This window comes from Euprymna scolopes, chromosome 46 (assembly GCF_053919585.1).
Source record: "Euprymna scolopes isolate OS-2025 chromosome 46, ASM5391958v1, whole genome shotgun sequence".
Classification (NCBI taxonomy): domain Eukaryota; kingdom Metazoa; phylum Mollusca; class Cephalopoda; order Sepiida; family Sepiolidae; genus Euprymna; species Euprymna scolopes.
Genome location: NC_136527.1, coordinates 110,775,127 through 110,793,339, shown reverse-complemented (window position 1 = coordinate 110,793,339; position 18,213 = coordinate 110,775,127). Strand labels below are relative to the sequence as shown.

General features: G+C 34.4%; 1 protein-coding gene across 1 annotated transcript in view; it reads right to left on the bottom strand.

The window, feature by feature from the left end:
• Positions 1-1,107: 1,107 nt before the first annotated feature.
• LOC145270959 (S-adenosyl-L-methionine-dependent tRNA 4-demethylwyosine synthase TYW1-like) overlaps positions 1,108-18,213 on the bottom strand; it is a 72,388-nt gene continuing 55,282 nt past the window's right edge. Inside the window, exons 11-15 of the mRNA XM_080126504.1 lie at positions 16,304-16,413; positions 11,311-11,488; positions 8,737-8,983; positions 5,272-5,439; positions 1,108-1,440 (exon numbers count right to left, since the gene is read on the bottom strand). Of these exons, the coding sequence (XP_079982630.1) occupies positions 1,219-1,440; positions 5,272-5,439; positions 8,737-8,983; positions 11,311-11,488; positions 16,304-16,413 (925 nt within the window). The 3' untranslated portion in view covers positions 1,108-1,218. The remainder of the gene's footprint in view (positions 1,441-5,271; positions 5,440-8,736; positions 8,984-11,310; positions 11,489-16,303; positions 16,414-18,213) is intronic.

Genomic DNA, 18,213 nt, shown 5'->3' with positions numbered 1-18,213 from the left:
GTTTGGCTGCCTCATACCCAGCGTTACAATCTTCAAAGGAAATTAAAAAAGAAATTTAAAAAAAAAAAAAGGGAACTAGGTGTGGTAGACCAAGAAATGAGTGCATAAAACGTGGTTTGATATCAAAACCAAATGATGGTAATTAGGGCTATGACAACAGCATATTATTTTACTTGTTCTGATTCTCAAGTATATATGTATATATATGTATATAAATTTATAAAATATATATGGCGATTAAGCTACACTGAATATTCCGCGCTTCATCCACTCTAGGACTCTTCAGGCTTATGCACAAATTTTGTGGTTGTCTGTCTGTCGTTTTTATATATGCACCTTCTATTGAGATTTTAGTTAGCCAATCAGCTTTCTAGTATCCACCGTGCCCTTCCTATCAGCCAATGAACATGCACTTACAGGACAAAGCCCCATTTGACCTCTGGTTGACCCGATTCTTTGTGTGTTTTCCAACACATTTGGACACAATCAACCGAGAACCACAGATATCAATGTGTGTGTATATATATATATATATATATATATATATATATATTTAAATAAGGGAGTAGTCACCAACAATGTGTATTTTTTAACATTATTTTATTATTCTGTCTTGGTTTTTCATTGAGAATTATGTTTAGATCATTGTAATAATGTTTTTAAGTCATTGAAATCGTTTTTATGCGCGTTTCAGACGTTCTGTGAAGCGTCCTCGTCAGAAATTATTTTCATATATATATATATATATATATAATGTATGTATGTACATTGATATCTTATGTTTTTATGTAGAGTGATGTGGTTGATTAATTCTGTGTCGGATATATACTCAAGAGTAAAAACAATGAAAAGAATATGCTGTTGTCATAGCCCTAATGATGATAATGAGGACGAGGAGGAGGTTGATGATGAAGATGAGAATGATGAAAATGATGAAGCTGAAGAGGTCCAGCTTTTAAAATCTGTCCGATATAATTTTATTTCTTAGGTATTTGCACCACATGCAAAACATTTGGTCCTTGGAACATTTTTTCCCCCCATCTCAACCAAGAATTCCTGCTGAAAGAATTTCTATTCATCAAGTATTTACAACGCAAAACGTTAAAATGAAGTTTCTTTAAAAAAGTTTATTTTTTAAAAAGTTCTCAGAAAACTTAAAAGAAGAATAAAAAAAAAAAATATTTGTTTTTGTCTTTAAATAATTATTTCTTTCAAACATCAACAGCCAGAAATGTCTTTCTGCTTTTTCCGCCGGAATCGAGTCTCAGATGGGTTGAATCCTTGCTCTTTGGCGCCGTACACGGCCCAATCTGGTGTGCGTGCCATATAGTCTTCCGCTGAAAATGTTGGCGATCCCTCAGTGTTTCCGTTGTGTTCCTTAACCAATTCATGGAATCGGTCGTAATTGATCCAAGTGTACCATTCACCGTTCTTTTTGAACTGAAAATAAAACCAAAGAATTCAGAAATAAGAAAAACAATTCAACATTTTTATTAGTTTCTAATCTTTAAATCCATTTCCATCTTCTGCTACTTTATAGATAACTAGCAGGGGTGCCCGGCGTTGCTCGGGTGTTTGGAGGTGTATGCTGTGCAAAAAAAGCAAAAAACAAAAAAAAATGGTTAATTTTTTAAAACTTTGACCCCTATTATGACCCCTTAAAATTTATAGTTTCGGGCTCAAATCACTTTATTAAGTTAGATCCAGGTTCAAGGAACCTATATCTAAAATTTCAAGTGTCTAGACCCAAAATTGTCGGAGGAGTTTGGTAGAGTTCTTAAAGGTCAAATCGTTGAAATTTGACCCCTTAACAGCCAAATTTCTGGCTGACACCTGTCACATCGATTTTCCCAAATCTCAGTACCCGGTATTTCAAATTTCGAGTCTATAGACTAAAAATTGACAGAGTTATTGGGTAGGGAAATGTACACAGACAGACAGACACACAGACAGACAGACAGACACGTTCACTTTTATAGATATATAGATTGACAAAAAAATATTTGGATAAAAATTAGTAATTGCAGGAGAGACTAAGTAACTACAATGAATGGGTTTATATTGTACTAGCAGGCTGCCCGGTGTTTTCCTGTCGTAAACTATGCTTTTTTTTTTTTTACATAGGCGTCACCACTTATCAAGGCCGATTGGCCACTCAAGGATAAGGGTTAAAGAGTGTAGAGTAGTCAAAAGGACAATATAGTAATCAATAGTAATGGAAGTTCGGTAAATTTGTTAACTTAAGCGGAACGGCTCATCAGAAACTTGTTCACGTTGGACTTGAAGACAACCATATTATAGACAGCTGGAAAGCAGGAAAACGGAAGACAATTCCAGAGGCGTGCAGTTCTAAGAAAGAAGATTTGATCATGGAATCTATGTTTAGGTTTAGGCACAGATAAAGAGTGGGGAAAATTATTGATAATGTTTTTAGCTAGTCTAGTGTTTCTTGTGAAAGTTTGGCGAGGGGGGACCATAGATTGAAGCTCAGTCGAACACTTTCCATGAAAATAACGATAAAGCAGAGACAAACTCGCAACATCTCTTCTGTGAGATAGAGGTTTCAGCGAAGAGAAAAGGACATCTCCCACCAGGCCACAAAGTCTATTTTGAACCCTATCAAGGCAGGACAAGTCCTTTCTAGCAGCTCCTGCCCATATGTGGCAACAGTATTCCATCCTTGGACGTATCTGGCTCTTATATAGATAGAGAATTGCATCAGCAGTGAGATATCTACTGGATCGATAGAAGGATCCAACCATTTTTCCAGCGGCCTTGGAAATATAATGTCTTGATTAAAAAAAAAAAAAAAAAATTTATGAGCGGGGTTTGAACCTACAAACCACATAATGCAAGAAAGACATAAATTTTCAAGTCTTATAAAATTCTTTGCAGTTAATGAAAAAAAATTAACAAATTTACGTGTTGAATTTTCACCTATAGCCGTCATACAAAAAATAACCCCAAAAAAGAAATCTATATATAAAAGGCAAAATGTATGTATGTGTCTATACCTATATATATAAAAGGCAAAATGTGTGTGACCATTTCATGTATGTCTTCAAAAGGCTTTTCGAGCACACGTTCCCGGGGTCGTTACTAACGCTTACAACTGTTTATATGGGTCCTACATCATAATATGTAGGATTTGGGAACGCGGGTCGTCTCTAGATTTATTTACGTCGACTATTATGAGATTCGCGATATTTCGCTTTGTACCCTGTTTGTCCTGTATTTTAGTATAAATACAGTGAAAAACGTTCTCGGCTTTCGCTCTGCTTTCCCCCCCTTCCCACCATCATCTGGGGAAAGTGAAAACTAAAAATAACGATCGCGCGATGACCTCATTTAGCATCGTCCTGTCAATCAAACCTCTTTTAGCTTTATAAGCTTTAACTTAACATGTTAATCAATTACTCTCACTCGTGGTCGAGACCGTTAAGTATTGGTATTGGTTTCCACCTCTGTGTCAAAGCTTCCAGGTTCAATCCCTCCTCCCGACCAAGCGTTTTTTTTTTTTATTACTTCGCTTATTCTTTAATTTACCCCCCCCCCATACACAGGTTTATTTATGCCATTTTTTTCCGTTTTGGTTTTGGATTTTTTTTTTTACATCGTCTTTTTTATAATATTTAAGCAGGATTATTAATTACCCCCCCCCCTCATACATACACCTACAAATACCCAGGCAACGCCGGGTACCCCCCCCTAGTATATATATAAAAGCAAAAATGTATGTATGTGCTTATGTGTGTATGTTTGTGTGTCTGCTAAAAACTTTCGACAGACACAAAAAAAATTCACAAACTTGGTATCATATTGAAGCTCCATCCTTCGCCCAAAAATATCGAAAAAGTGGCCAAAAACGTTCATTTTTTTCACCCTGAAATCGACAATTTTCGACAGGGGGGGGGTCAACAAAAATCGTCCTCTCGTGACGACGCCCGGTTCTACGCATGTGTCAGATGACGTCATGACCTGATTTAGTTTAAATAGTTGAAGAACTGACTAAATTTCATGTGCGTCGCGTTAGCGCGTTGGGTCATTATCTAAACGTTTTGGGTTCGAATCGTGGTGTGAGATGTCTTCTTTTTTTTTTTTTTTTTGATTTTTTTAATTTAAATATTAAACCAGTGTTATTTAAGCCATTTTTCACGTAACATTCGTTTTTCTGGTTTTTTTTTTTACTTCGCTTATTCTTAGGTTTTCATTAACGCCCCCCCACCCCCGACCACACACCCAAAAACACCCGGGTTAAATTTTAATATCGAAACAGGCTTATTTAAGCCATTTTTCATGTGTTTTTTTTTTTTTTTTGGTTTTTAGTTTTAACGTTCGTTTTTCTGTTTTCTTTTTTTCAATTTTTACTTTTAACATCATTCGTTTGCCGTACGTTGATTTTTTTTTTGTGCTTTTTTTTTTTCAATGTTTTGTTTTGTTTTATTTTTCAGATAAGTTTTTAACGTTCGTTTTTCTGTTTTCTTTTTTTACTTCGCTTATAACAAACAAACCTGGTCATTGACCTCATTAAAAACGTTCACGCAGAAAATGTTAACTGCTATTGCTTACGTCGCCGTCGTAGCGCTCGCACAAAATCTTAACTCTATGACTTCCGTGCGGGCACCTGTCAATTTTGTTCTTACTTAAATAAATTCAAACATCTTTCAGTAACTCATTCTGCCTGGCCGAACGGTTCATGTTTTTTTCACATTTTATTTTCCAACTTCGTCTCAGGGCTTCGGGTTCGATCCTACCAACTTACCAAAACTTTTTACCCCCCCCCCCCAGTTTCTTTTTATTTAAGAGCACACACACCTCAAAACACTTGGGCAACGCCGGGTACCCCTGCTAGTATAAATATAAAAGCCAAGTAGGTCCAAGGATGGAGTACTCCATTACAAAACAACCAAACCAAACACTACAAACTATCAATTGAAAATACAAAGAACTTGAAGAATAAAAACTTTCTACAAAATAATTGGATGCAACATGAATACTATTTCCAAAATAACTGGATTCGGCATTAAATAACCCGAAAAGCTGTAAAACCTAACAAAAAAAAAAAATAGCAAACGACTCATATGCATACTTAACAGAGAACTAGATTTTGTCAAAACATTTATTTTTTGTAATAAATCGAATTTTGCAAATTTTTCCCGTTCCACTTTTCTTTCTTTCTTTTACACATTAGATGCTTCCATGAATATCAATAATTTTGATTACAAAAAAAAAAAAAAAAAAAAAAAAAAAAAACTCAACATCATCACTTACTTTTTTGTTGGCAATCAGCAGACAGTTGGAATGTTCGTGTTCGCAGGCAATCTCATAGCCAGGCAGGTGGTCAGCCAACTGTTCAACAAATCCAGCTACTTCTTCGTGCCACGGGACATTCTTCATGGTCAGCGTAGAAGCTTTCGACTCACCACAATAAGTTACGCCCTGAGGAATAAAAATTTAAAAAAAAAAAATCATTTATATCATTTGGATTTTTTTTTATTTGGCATAGTGGTTAAAGTACTTGAAAAAACTCAGTCGTAAAAATGACGTTCTTTTGTCGTATTGCCTTTTATACTGCTGTGATGGTTGAATCCCGCCGAAATTCCTCCAATAATTCCAATAAGGCGATTGATTTTTGGAATTAGCTGTTAGCTCCAACCATATTGATAACAGTGATGGAATGATTCCAACATCCCCCCCCGATTCCAATACAATTACTGATTCTGATTCTTTATAAATCTCTAAATATTTAACCAGGATCGGTTGATTGTTTTTGTTTTCCGGCATATCAACCCTTTTCAGATTATTTAATGCCGAATCCAAAGATTTTGAAGAAAATTTTTTTAAATAGGATTTGTTGTTTTCACGTCTGTTTCTATTTAACCCATAGTTGGGACCCTAACAGGTACTACCACTCCGGGTCAGAGTGGACCTGGGAGTGATGGTAATTAAAGGGTGGCTACACACTCCCTAAAGCCCACAAGCTGGGGCCTCACTACTGGATATAGTTTAAGGTCATATCCAGGACCCCCATTGAGGGACTTTTACCCTCTGCAGGGGGGCAGTCGGCGTATTCTAATGCCCCACCAACAGGGCTGATTTAACCAGGAAATGCTTATTTTGTTCTGATTACCGTGAAACCCGCATCTTAAATGTGCCTATATTTTCTCAAACGTAAAAACACACTTGTGGGGGTGGGGGGTGATCTTGAGATTTTAGTTTTACTGGTAGTTAAAAATCAATAAATATTTATTATTATTACTACTACGAGCAATGGAGGCTTTTTTTTAAAACAAAATCAAACAGAAAAAACACTTAGGAGGGAGGATGGGTAGGGGTGATTTTAGTTTTACTGGAAGTTTGAAATCAATAAATGTTTATTATTTTATTATTACAACCAGCAAGGAAAGATTAAGCAAAATCAAACAAAAAAAGATAATTAAAGGAATCGTTTTTGGCATCGGAAAATATGTCTGTCTGTCTTCATATTTTTAAACTCTATCTCCTCCGAAACTAAAAGTTGCAGAGCAGTGCTAGGGCCCCCAAATGATTGGATTTTTTAAAGGACCGTTTTTTTATGGGTCTTTAGCCGGTTAAAATAGAGGTAAAAAAAAAAAAAATGGGTCAAAATTTTAAATCATTAGACGTTTTGTGCATTCATCTAAGTTTATTTTAAATTTGTAATCAGTTCATATATGCGTGTCACGTTGGTACAGTGGTAACGTCACGAGCTTTGAACTTCGGTTTCGATTCTAGCTGATGGGACTCAAATACTTTTTTTTTTACTTTTGAAATCACAACTCTATAATAATAATATATACAAAATCTGGACAAATTAAAATATCATATTTAAACGTATTTTATGCCCGAGCAAAGTCGGGCGCCTCCACCCACGCTAGTTCTTTTATTTTTCTTCCGTACAAATAATAAATTACTTACAATCCTATGGTTTTTAATCCAAGTCTAAGTATTGTTTTTTTAATTGTATATCTTACATTATATAAAAAGTGCCTTCAATAAGTTTCCAGACTTTTTTGTATGGTCACTTTTATTGATAGTACACACATGAAACTCTAGTTCCAAATTTTTCCGCTTACGATACCCCCAAAAAAGTTGATAAATCTTTTCGCAATCTCTTTTTCAAGTGAAACTACTTTTTGGGGGGTCATAGTCAGCTCACGTACTTCCTAATTTCTGGCGTAGTGCTACCGGAAATGGTGACAACGCAAATCAGTTCCTCTGTTTTTTTTCTCTCATGCCTATATTTGCTATTTTGACTTTTTTTTAATGTCTTGATTAAACTGTACAAGTACCATGAATTGTTTTTTTTTTATTGTAATATAGTGTGATATTTTTGTAAAATAAAATAGTTAATGGTCGTCTGATGAATCCAAATAATAATATAACTCATCCGTGAAGTAAATTAAGGGTTCCGCTTGAAATTCCGTCCAAATTCCCGAGTTTGACAGAAACATCCACAAGTCCGACAAGATACACCTCAAGAAGGTCGAAGGTTGGATTAGTTTTTTTTTATGATGTTTGAAATGTTGTTATTTTGATTTCAATGACTTTTATTTCTATACTTTCATAAACAGATTATATAAATTCAAAGAAACACAATCGCCAAAAGATAAGCGTTTCATTATTTCTAGTCGCCAATTTTGAAAAATCACTTTGTTTAAAAACCACTCGCAAATGCGACTGTTTCACTCGCAATGTGGAGTCCTGCTTTTGTAAAAAAAAAAAAGAAAAAAAAACCACGAGAGGCCGTGATAAAAATAAACATTAAATAAAACACGGAAACATAAAAACGTGGCTCAAGATAGTTCCTACAAACGGTCTGGTGCTTGTTAAGGTATAGGTTATAAATCGATTTTTTTTTAATATTTCGTTTTGGTTGGTTAGTTGTTTTTGTTTTACGGCATATCAACCCTTTTCACGTTATTTAATGCCGAATCTGGTGATTTTCGAGAAATTTTTTTTAATAGAATATATTTGTTTTTTGTAAGTCAGTTTCTATTTAACCCATAGTTGGGACCCTAACAGGTACTACAACTCCGGGTCAGAGTGGACCTGGGAGCAATGGCAATTAAAGGGTGGCTCCACACTCCCTAAAGCCCGCAAGCTGGGGCCTCACCATCGGATATAGTTTAAGGTCATATCCAGGACCCCCATTGAGGGACTTTTACCCTCTGCAGGGGGGGGGGGCAGTCGGCGTATTCTAATGCCCCACCGACAGGGCCGAAATATTTCGTTTTAATCAAAAACAACATTACATACTTAATTATGTCGAAAATAGTAATATATCCAAAAATTACAAAAAAATTAATCAAACAGAACAACTGCTACGGTGTTTTTAGTTAAAAAAAAAAAAGTCTATCTACATAGCTACAAAAAGCAAATATTTCAGCCATCATTCAGAGTTATGTCCCCTGCGTGCAGACTCCTACTGTCTACTTTATAACATCTAAGAAAATGCAACTTTACCCAATTTTCCATAAAAATTACTTGTAATCATAAATAACTTTTTATTCAATAATTTTTCATAATTTTTGGATATATTACTATTTTCGACATGACTATTAAGTACGTAATATTGTTTTTGCTTAAAAAATAAAACAACAAAACAAAACGATCTGTCGACTGTATTTTAGTATTCTAACAAGCACCAATGGTCGAACACATGCAGGCGTTAAACGAAACAACGATGACGTACGACATGTAAACAATTGGTGTTACCTTAACTTCGATAAAATCAGGTTTTCCATAATCTACAAGTTTTGCGTAGGCTTCAATCTCGTCAGTGTTCCAGCCCTTGACCAGGGTCAGCCTGTAAACCGTCCGTTGGCGCTTTGTGCTCAATGCCTCAAGACTCGATAAAAATCGCTGCCAGAAATCTCTGAAAAGTGGACGGTCGATTTTTTTTAAGCTATCCTTGTCGCTTGCGTCTACGCTCACATACAGTTGGGTCACCGGCACTAACGTCCTGAAAATGACAGCAAAAAAAAAAAAATTTGTAATAAAAAAATTAATCAGAGAAGACAATTGAGGTGTACACAAATACATTCAAAATGGTAATATAATATTGATATTTACAAATTAAATCCTATCCTGAAAAAAAGTGCTCAATATTCTGGATAGGGCATCACCATTGCGAAGGGAATTAAATTTCTGCAAATTAAAATTCATAAAATTTATCTGCAAGTTTAGAAAGTCAATAGGACGCAGACTTTTTTTTTTTTTTTTTTAAATAGAACAAACAAACATTTGCTTCTAATCAACTAAGTTTTGACAATATAATGCCTTCATCAGGAATAGAATTTCTATTTTTGGTTCTCTGATTTATCGGAGAAAAATCTATGTTTTCAGTGACATCTGTGCGTCCGTTAGTCCAGACTATTTCCAGATAACCGTCGATTAGTTTTTCCTGAAATTTTGCCACAAATTGTATTTCATTAAATAGATGTGCACAGTAAAAAAAATATTTTTTGCAGAAATTCCCGTTGCGTCCCCAGGGGCTCAAAAGAGGTCAAAAATGACCCAAAAATGACACTTTTTGCCCCATAGTGTTTGATCCATCCATTAGATTTTCCTGAAACTTGGTGAAAATGTGGAGGCCATTGTTCTTAATATAAATTCAGTATGAGTGACCCTGGAAAAATTCTGGTTCACATCCCTCTGGGAATTTTAGGGCAAAAAAAAAAAAAAAAAAAAAAAAGAAAAAAAAAAAAGAACATGCCTTTTTGGAGCTTTTTTCATATTACTCAAAAACTTGGTATTTATATCTATATGAAAAACAAGTAAAATAATCCAACTCCGACGGTATATATATAAACAATATATAATTTATTACGGCAGCTAATACATTAATTGAATAAATATGCAACACATTCACGATTAGAGTTTAACGGTTAACAAACACATAAACATTACGACGCCATATTGAAAAGAAAAGTTCGTTAACTCTGCTTTTTTATAAGGGAAATAACTTAACAAATTATATGCATATTAATGCCAATATAAAGGGAGACAACTTAACACTATATAGTCGTTTTCCATGGTGCTGCATTAAAATATACATGTGTTAAGGCGTGAAATTGCACTGTTTGTCCATTTTTACTGGGATTCTGCATTCCCAGGTGCTCAAAAGGGGTCACAAATGCCCTAAAATTGCAAAAAAAAAAAAAATGCCTCATCCATTAGATTTTTCTGAAACTTGGCGAAAATGTGAAGGCAACATTGGCCCTTCACACTTCTCACATTCATCATTTCTTCACTATTTTTTGTGGCGTCATCTCACATGCAGCACTAGAGGGAGGACCACGCATGCCCCCCCCCCTCATGGCATTGTGACCCTACGTGACCCCACTGACAAGTTGCTGACTCTAAGCATTGTGTGCTGTGGCTTTCTTCTTCATCTTCATCTTGTCCTGTGTCCTCGTTTTCACACCCGCGACCGTTGATGGGGATGCACTGGTGTGTGTGTCCTCATCAACCCTCTACGCGCTAACATCTTCATCCTTTCTGGGTATGTCTATTGCTGTCAGTTCATCTCCCCATCTCCCAAAGCTTTTCCAACCTAGCTTAAGCCACAATCTGTCTCCATCTGTAGTCAAAGTCCAACTGTGAGGAAGGTGGGCTCTCTCTACCGTGCTAGAAAGTTACTTACGCCTGAAAGTATCCTGTACCTCTACAAGGCCACCATTCGCCAATGCATAGAGTATTATTGTCACATTTGGGCTGGTGCATCTGCTAATAGTCTCTCACTCCTGGACAGGGTTCAAAAGAGAGTCGCCAACCTGATAGGTGCTGAACTGTACTCCAAGCTTCAACCTCTGTCGCATCGACGAAATGTTGCATCCCTTTGCCTGTTCTAAAAGTATTTTAATCGTGAATGCTCTGACAAACTGCAAGCCCTTTTACCCCCTGGTCATAAATACCCTTGACAAACCCGACAATCAGCAAAGTCCCACCCCTTCACAGTAGAGATCCTTAGATGTAAGAAGGCCTTCTACTCCAGCAGTTTCTTCCCCAGAACTGCTAGACTCTGGAACTCTTTTCCGGGTTTTTGTTTTCCCAATTGTACTGACATGCAGAAGTTCAAGTGTAATGTGAACAGACATCTTGCTGCTCAACTCCCTACATAGTATCCCTGCAACTTATGACCTCTTCTCTCTACAACTATTATTCCCCTCTTCCATTGGGAACGTTGGCCTGACCTTTATCTGTCCAAAGGTCACATGGTTTTGTTGGTCACCTTTGACCTCTTAGGTGCCACTCAAACGTTTCTAGTCAAACCTGGTACAAACTTACCGAATGGCATCTGGAAATTGAGCATTTGTCACCAGAAATGTCGAAATTTCTTTCTCGTGAAGCAAGTTGATGAATTTGTTGATTTCAGGATACATAATCGGCTCACCGACCAACGATAGGGCGCAGTGTTTCGGGGACATTCCTTCGTTGAATTTCTCAGCAATCACTCCGGGAACACCTGAGACGAAAGAAAAAAAACCAAAAATTAACGAAACATCGTTTGTGCTACTTGAATGAAGACAACAGAAAAAAATAAAATAAATAAATAAATAAATAAATAAAAAATAAACAAAAAATAAACAAAAAATAAAATAAATAAAATAAATAAAATATATAAAAAAAATAAATAAAAAATAAATAAATAAATAATAACTAAATAAATAAAAACTAAATAAATAAAAAAAAAATAAAAACTAAATAAATAAAAAAAAAATAAAAAAATAAATAAATAAAAATAAATAAATAATAAATAAATAAATAAAAAATAAACAAAAAATCAAATAAAAAAATCGTTTGTGTATTACTTGTTTGGATCAGAAAACTGTTCTCATCTTTCAGTCGAGATACAAAAATAAAGTTGAAAGAACTCATGAAAAATATCACTTTAACGATGCCTTTCAAATCGTAAACTGCTTTAAGTTTTTCTGGGACTAACTCTAGATTCACCATCACAGTATTGAATTTTTTTTTTTTTTTTTTTTTTTATTTTTTACAAAAGAATCACCACTTATCAAGGCTCAGGGGCCACTCGAGGATAAGAGTTAAAGAGTGTACAGTAAATAATTGGACAATATAGTAATTGTTAGTAATGGAAATTTGGTAAATTTGTTAACTAAAGTGGAACGTCTCATCAAGAACTTGTTTATGTTGGACTTGAAGACAACCATATTGTAGTCAGTTGGAACTTTGTTAATTTGTCAACAGGCAAATAATAAGTGTCCAAACAATAATAAAGCACTGAAAAATTGAATGAAGACAACAGAAAAAATAAAATAAATAAATAAAAAATAAACAAAAAAATAAACAAAAAATCAAATGAATGAATAAATAAAATAAATAAAAAATATATAAAAAAATAAATAAGTAAAAAATAAATAAATAAAAAAAATAAATAAATAAAAAATAAATAAATAAAAAATAAATAAATACGATAGATAAATAAATAAATAAAAAATAAATGAATAAATAAATGATAAATAAAAAAATAAATAAATAAATATAAAATAAATACTTAAAAAATAAATAAATAAAAAAATAAACAAAAAATAAACAATAATAAAGCACTGAAAAATTGAATGAAGACAACAGAAAAAAAAAATAAATAAATAAATAAAAAATAAATAAAAAATAAACAAAAAATAAACAAAAAATAAACAAAAAATCAAATGAATAAATAAATAAAAAATATATAAAAAATAAATAAGTAAAAAATAGATAAATAAAAAAATAAATAAATAAAAAATAAATAAATAAAAATAAATAAAAAATAAACAAAAAAAATCAAATAAATAAATACGATAGATAAATAAATAAAAAATAAATGAATAAATAAATGATAAATAAAAAAATAAATAAATAATAAATAAATAAATATAAAATAAATAGTTAAAAAATAAATAAATAAAAAATAAACAAAAAATAAACAAACAATAAATAAATAAAAAAATAAACAAATAAAAAATAAACAAAAAATCAAATAAATAAATAAAATAAATAAAAAATACAAAAACAAATAAAAAAAATAAATAAAAATACAAAATAAATAAATAAAACAAAGAAATAAAGGGAGGGCAACTAAAAACTATTCTTTATTTTGTTTTATATAGGACTCACCACATCAAGGCTCAGAGGCCACTCGAGGATAAGGGTTAAAGAGTGTACAGTAGTAAAAAGGGACAATATCGTAGTAATCGTTAGAAGTGTAAATTTGGTAAATTGGATTACTTAAGGGGAACGGCTTACATTGATCATCAAGAATTTGTTTACGTTGGACTTGAAGATGACTATACTGTAGTCAACTGGAAAGCAGGAAAAAAGAAAACAATTCCACAGGTGTGTAGTTCTAAGAGAGAAGCTTTGTTCATGGAATCTACATTTAGGTTTAGGCACAGATAAAGAGTGGGGGAAATTATTGATAGTGTTTTCAGCTAGACGAGTGTTTTTCGTGAAAGTTTGGCAAGGGGGGGAGCATAGATTGGAACTCAGACGAACACTTGTCATGAAAATAACGATAAAGCAGAGACAGGCTCGCGATGTCTCTTCTGCGGGAAAGGGGTTGTAGGGAAGTAAACTGTTTTTACCTTTTCTGGGACTGACTCTAGATTCGCCATCAAAGTATTGAAATCGTTTCGTTTAGATAATCTTTTGCTATTACAGTTCTAAATTCTTGCGATGATTATTTATTTATTTTTTTTTTTTTACACAGTGATCACCACTTATCAAGGCCCGGAAGCCACTCAGGGATAAGGGTTATTTTTTTTTTTTACACATTATTTCTATAACTTGTCTTGCTCAAACTATTGTTCTCCTCTTGAGGGCTATTTGTGCAACGTTTCGGTCAATGTAGCCATTGACCGTCAGGCATGTTGAGCACCATCTTCAAAAAGAAAGGAGAAAAGTTACTGATATTTTCGTATTCTTGGAGTTGTTTTTGTTATTTCTATCATGGTTTCATGTGTGTGAGAAAAACAAGGGGAGATAATAGCTAACGAATAAAAAAAAGTTGAAAGAACTCGATAAAAATATCATTTTAACGATGCCTTTCAAATCATAAACTGCTTTTACTATTCCCAGGACGGACTCTTGATTTGCCATCAAAATATTGAAATGGTTTCGTTTCATTTTAATGATCTTTTGCTGTTAACGTTCTGAATTTTTTAGATAAGAGCTGATTGTATTACCTGTCTTGATTGAACTATTGTTCACATTTTGAAGGTTATTTGTGCAACATTTTGGTTGAGATAGCCTTCGACCTTTGTTAGGCATTTGGTCGCCATCTTGGGAAGGGAAGGAGAAAAGTTACTGATGGTTTTGTATTCTTGGAGTTGTTTTTGTTTTTTTTAGCTATAGTTTCATATGTGTGAAAAACAAAATTTGGTTGGCAAGGGAAAGTAACTTTAATAATAATTTTTTCACACATACAAATCCACAGCAAAAAAAAAACAACAAAAAAATAGCTCCATGAATACGAAACCATCTACGGAGCCAGTAGCTTTTTTCCTTCCTTTTTGAAGATCGTGACCTGATGAAGGTCAAAGGCGACATCGACCGAAACATTGCACAAATAACACTCAAGATGAGAACAATAGTCCACTCAAAAAAAGTAATACAATCAGCCCTCATCTAAAAAATTCAGAACTGGAACAATAAAAGATTATTTAAATGAAACTACATCAACGATCTTCCAAATCACATCCTAAGATCATTTATAGACATTTATGCTAATGACACTACCATTAATGACAACACATCAAAGGCCGTAAACAACCAAGTTCTCTCTGATTCTCTCTCCTCTAATCTTGAGCACATGGTACAATGGGGGAAAAAGTGGCTGGTTAATTTTAATGCATCTGAAACCAAGCTTTTATCTTTACATCATCAACACACTGATCCCCATCTGGCATCAATTGAAATGAATGGCTCTCATCTTGAGGAGGCTCCATGTTTTGACAAGCTTCTGGGATTGACATTTACTCCTGATCTGAAATGGAACACATACATCAAATCCGTTGTGAAGGTCGCTGGAAAAATGGTGGGATCCTTCTATCGATCCAGTAAATATCTACCTGCTGATGCGATTCTGTATCTCCATAAAAGCCAGGTATGTCCAAAAATGGAGTATTGTTGCCACATTTGGGCAGGAGCTGCTAGAAGGAACGTATCCTGCCTTGACAGAGTTCAAAATAGACTTTCTAGCCTCGTAGATATCCTTTTCTAGAAGAGAAGCTGCGAGCCTTTCTCTGCTTTATCGTTATTTTCATGGCAAGTGCTCGGCTGAACTCCAATCTATAGTCTCTCCTTGCCAAACATTCACGAGAAACACTTTAGCTGAAAACACTATCAATAATTTCCCACACTCTTCCTCTGACTACTGTACACTCTTTAACCCTTATCCTCGAGTGGTCTCTGGGCCTTGATAAATCGTGATTCCTTTGTAAAAAAAAAAAAAACGATTTCAATACTTCGATGGTGAATCAAGGTATTGGGACCAAATTTGCAGGGAGTTGGGCAACGAGACGACTGTTCACATTAATAGGTCCTGAACTATCAACTAAACTCCAACGTCTGTCCCATCACCGAAACGTGGCATCCTTGTGCCTGTTTTACAAGTATTTCACTAACAAGTGCTTTAACATGTGCTTTGATGTGTTCAAGTCCAACGTTAACAAATTCCTAATGAACCGCCCCCTTAAGTAAACACTTCATCAAATCTCCACACTAACGTAATGTACTTGCAATAACCCTTACCCCTGAGTGGCTTCTGGGCCTTGATAAGTGGTGATCACTGTGTAAAAAAAAAAAAAAAAAAAAAACTCCGAGCACTAGTACCCCTTCGATAGCAATATTCTCGACAAATCCGACAAACAGCAAAATCCCACCCCTACACTGTAGAGATCCCTAGATGCCATAAAGCCTTCCCTCAGACTGCTGCACTCTGGAATTCTCTTCCAGGCCCCTGCCTCCTTAACTGTACTGACATGCAGAAGTTCAAGTGTAATGTAAACAGACATCTTGCTGCTCAACTCCCTATATAGTATCCCTGCAACTTATGTCCCTGATAGTAGCCCCTTACATCAAAGTGGCACTGTGCCTTGTTTGGGGTGAAAATGGAATTAAAAAAAAAAAAAAAAAAAAAAATCAATAATGACAAGGATGAAGATGACGATGCTGCTCCTGCTGCATCACTTTGTGTTGCCATGGTCACCATGCACGCGACATCCGACGTGAAAGAGACACGCTAAACAGAGAGGACAGAAAATAACATCAAACGAACCTCTAAACTGTTTAATCATTTTCCGATGACCGTCCAATGCACCTTTCAAAACGACGTCCGCGCCATCCATCAGCCAACGCCATTCTGTGCCGACAGGATTTGTGTGATGTCTGGTAAAATAAAATGCGAGAACATGTTTTATTTAGTTTTAAATGATCTGTGTGTGTGCGTGTGTGTGTGTGTGCGAGGATACTTCTCAACCTATGTACTATACGAAAAAGTTGCAGTTTGGAAATTTAGCGATAATTTTTTTTGGATGTTTAGTTTTAAATGATCTATGTGTGTATGTGTGTGTATGTGTGTGTGTGTATGTGCGTGTGTATGTATGTGCGTGTGTATGTATGTGCGTGTGTATGTGTGTATGTGTATGTGTATCTATAAAAGTGAGAATGTGTGTGTATATATCTATAAAAGTGAGAATGTGTGTGTGTATGTGTGTGTGTATGTGTGTGCATGTGCATGTGTGTGTATATGTGTGTGTGTGTATGTGTGCGTGTTTATGTGTATGTGTGCGTGTTTATGTGTATGTGTGTGCATGTGTGTTTGTGTGTACGTGTGTTGTATGTGTGTGCAATATAATACTTGCATGCACATAATGATCTATATGTGTGTGTGTGTGCATGCATGTGTATATGTGTGTGTATGCGTGTGTGTGCAATATAATACTTGCATGCACATGTCTCAGTTTTTTTCCATTTTTTTTTTTTTTACTTTATTTTTTAAAGGAATTTAACGTTACGTTTAATACTGGGCAACACCAGGTGCACCTTCTAGTATATATATAAAAATGAGAATGTGTGTGTGTGTGTGTGTGTGTGTGTGTGTGTGTATATCTAGAAAAGTGAGAATGTGTATGTGTGTGAGGACACTTCTCAACCTATAAACTCAATGTGTGTGTGTGTGTGTGTGTATATATCTATAAAAGTGAGAATGTGTGTGTGTGTGTGTGTGTGTATATATCTATAAAAGTGAGAATGTGTGTGTGTATATATCTATAAAAGTGAGAATGTGTGTGTGTGTATATATATATATCTATAAAAGTGAGAATGTGTGTGTGTGTGTGTATATATCTATAAAAGTGAGAATGTGTATGTGTGTGTACATCTAAAAGTGAGAATGTGTATGTGTGTGTATATCTATAAAAGTGAGAATGTGTGTGTGTATATATATATATCTATAAAATGAGAATGTGTGTGTGTGTATCTATAAAAGTGAGAATGTGTGTGTGTGTATATCTATAAAAGTGAGAATGTGTATGTGTGTGTATATCTATAAAAGTGAGAATGTGTGTGTGTATATATATATATCTATAAAATGAGAATGTGTGTGTGTGTATCTATAAAAGTGAGAATGTGTGTGTGTATATCTATAAAAGTGAGAATGTGTATGTGTGTGTATATCTATAAAAGTGAGAATGTGTGTGTGTATATATATATATATCTATAAAATGAGAATGTGTGTGTGTGTATCTATAAAAGTGAGAATGTGTGTGTGTGTATATCTATAAAAGTGAGAATGTGTATGTGTGTGAGGACACTTCTCAACCTATAAACTCGACAAATTCTTAATCTACAGATTTGAAAGTTGGTATATAGGGTATTCAGACACGTGGAAAACTTTTTGATCGGTTTAATCCCCCCCCCCCCAAAAAAAGGCTGCTCAGGGCCGGTAAAAATTTTTTAAAAATTGGTACGCAGAAGTCATATGTTAAGAATAAGTAGGTTTGGAAACACTTTTTAAAAAATCTATTAGTTATCGTACTTGACTCACTGTCGTTAGGTTTTGGTTTCGATCTCAGCTTGAGTATTTTTTTTTGGTACTTATACAGTTTAATCAAGACATTAAAAAATGAAAATATCGAAAAAAAAAGGTTATATTGTACGTATCCTTTTTGGACTGAAGATCTCCGA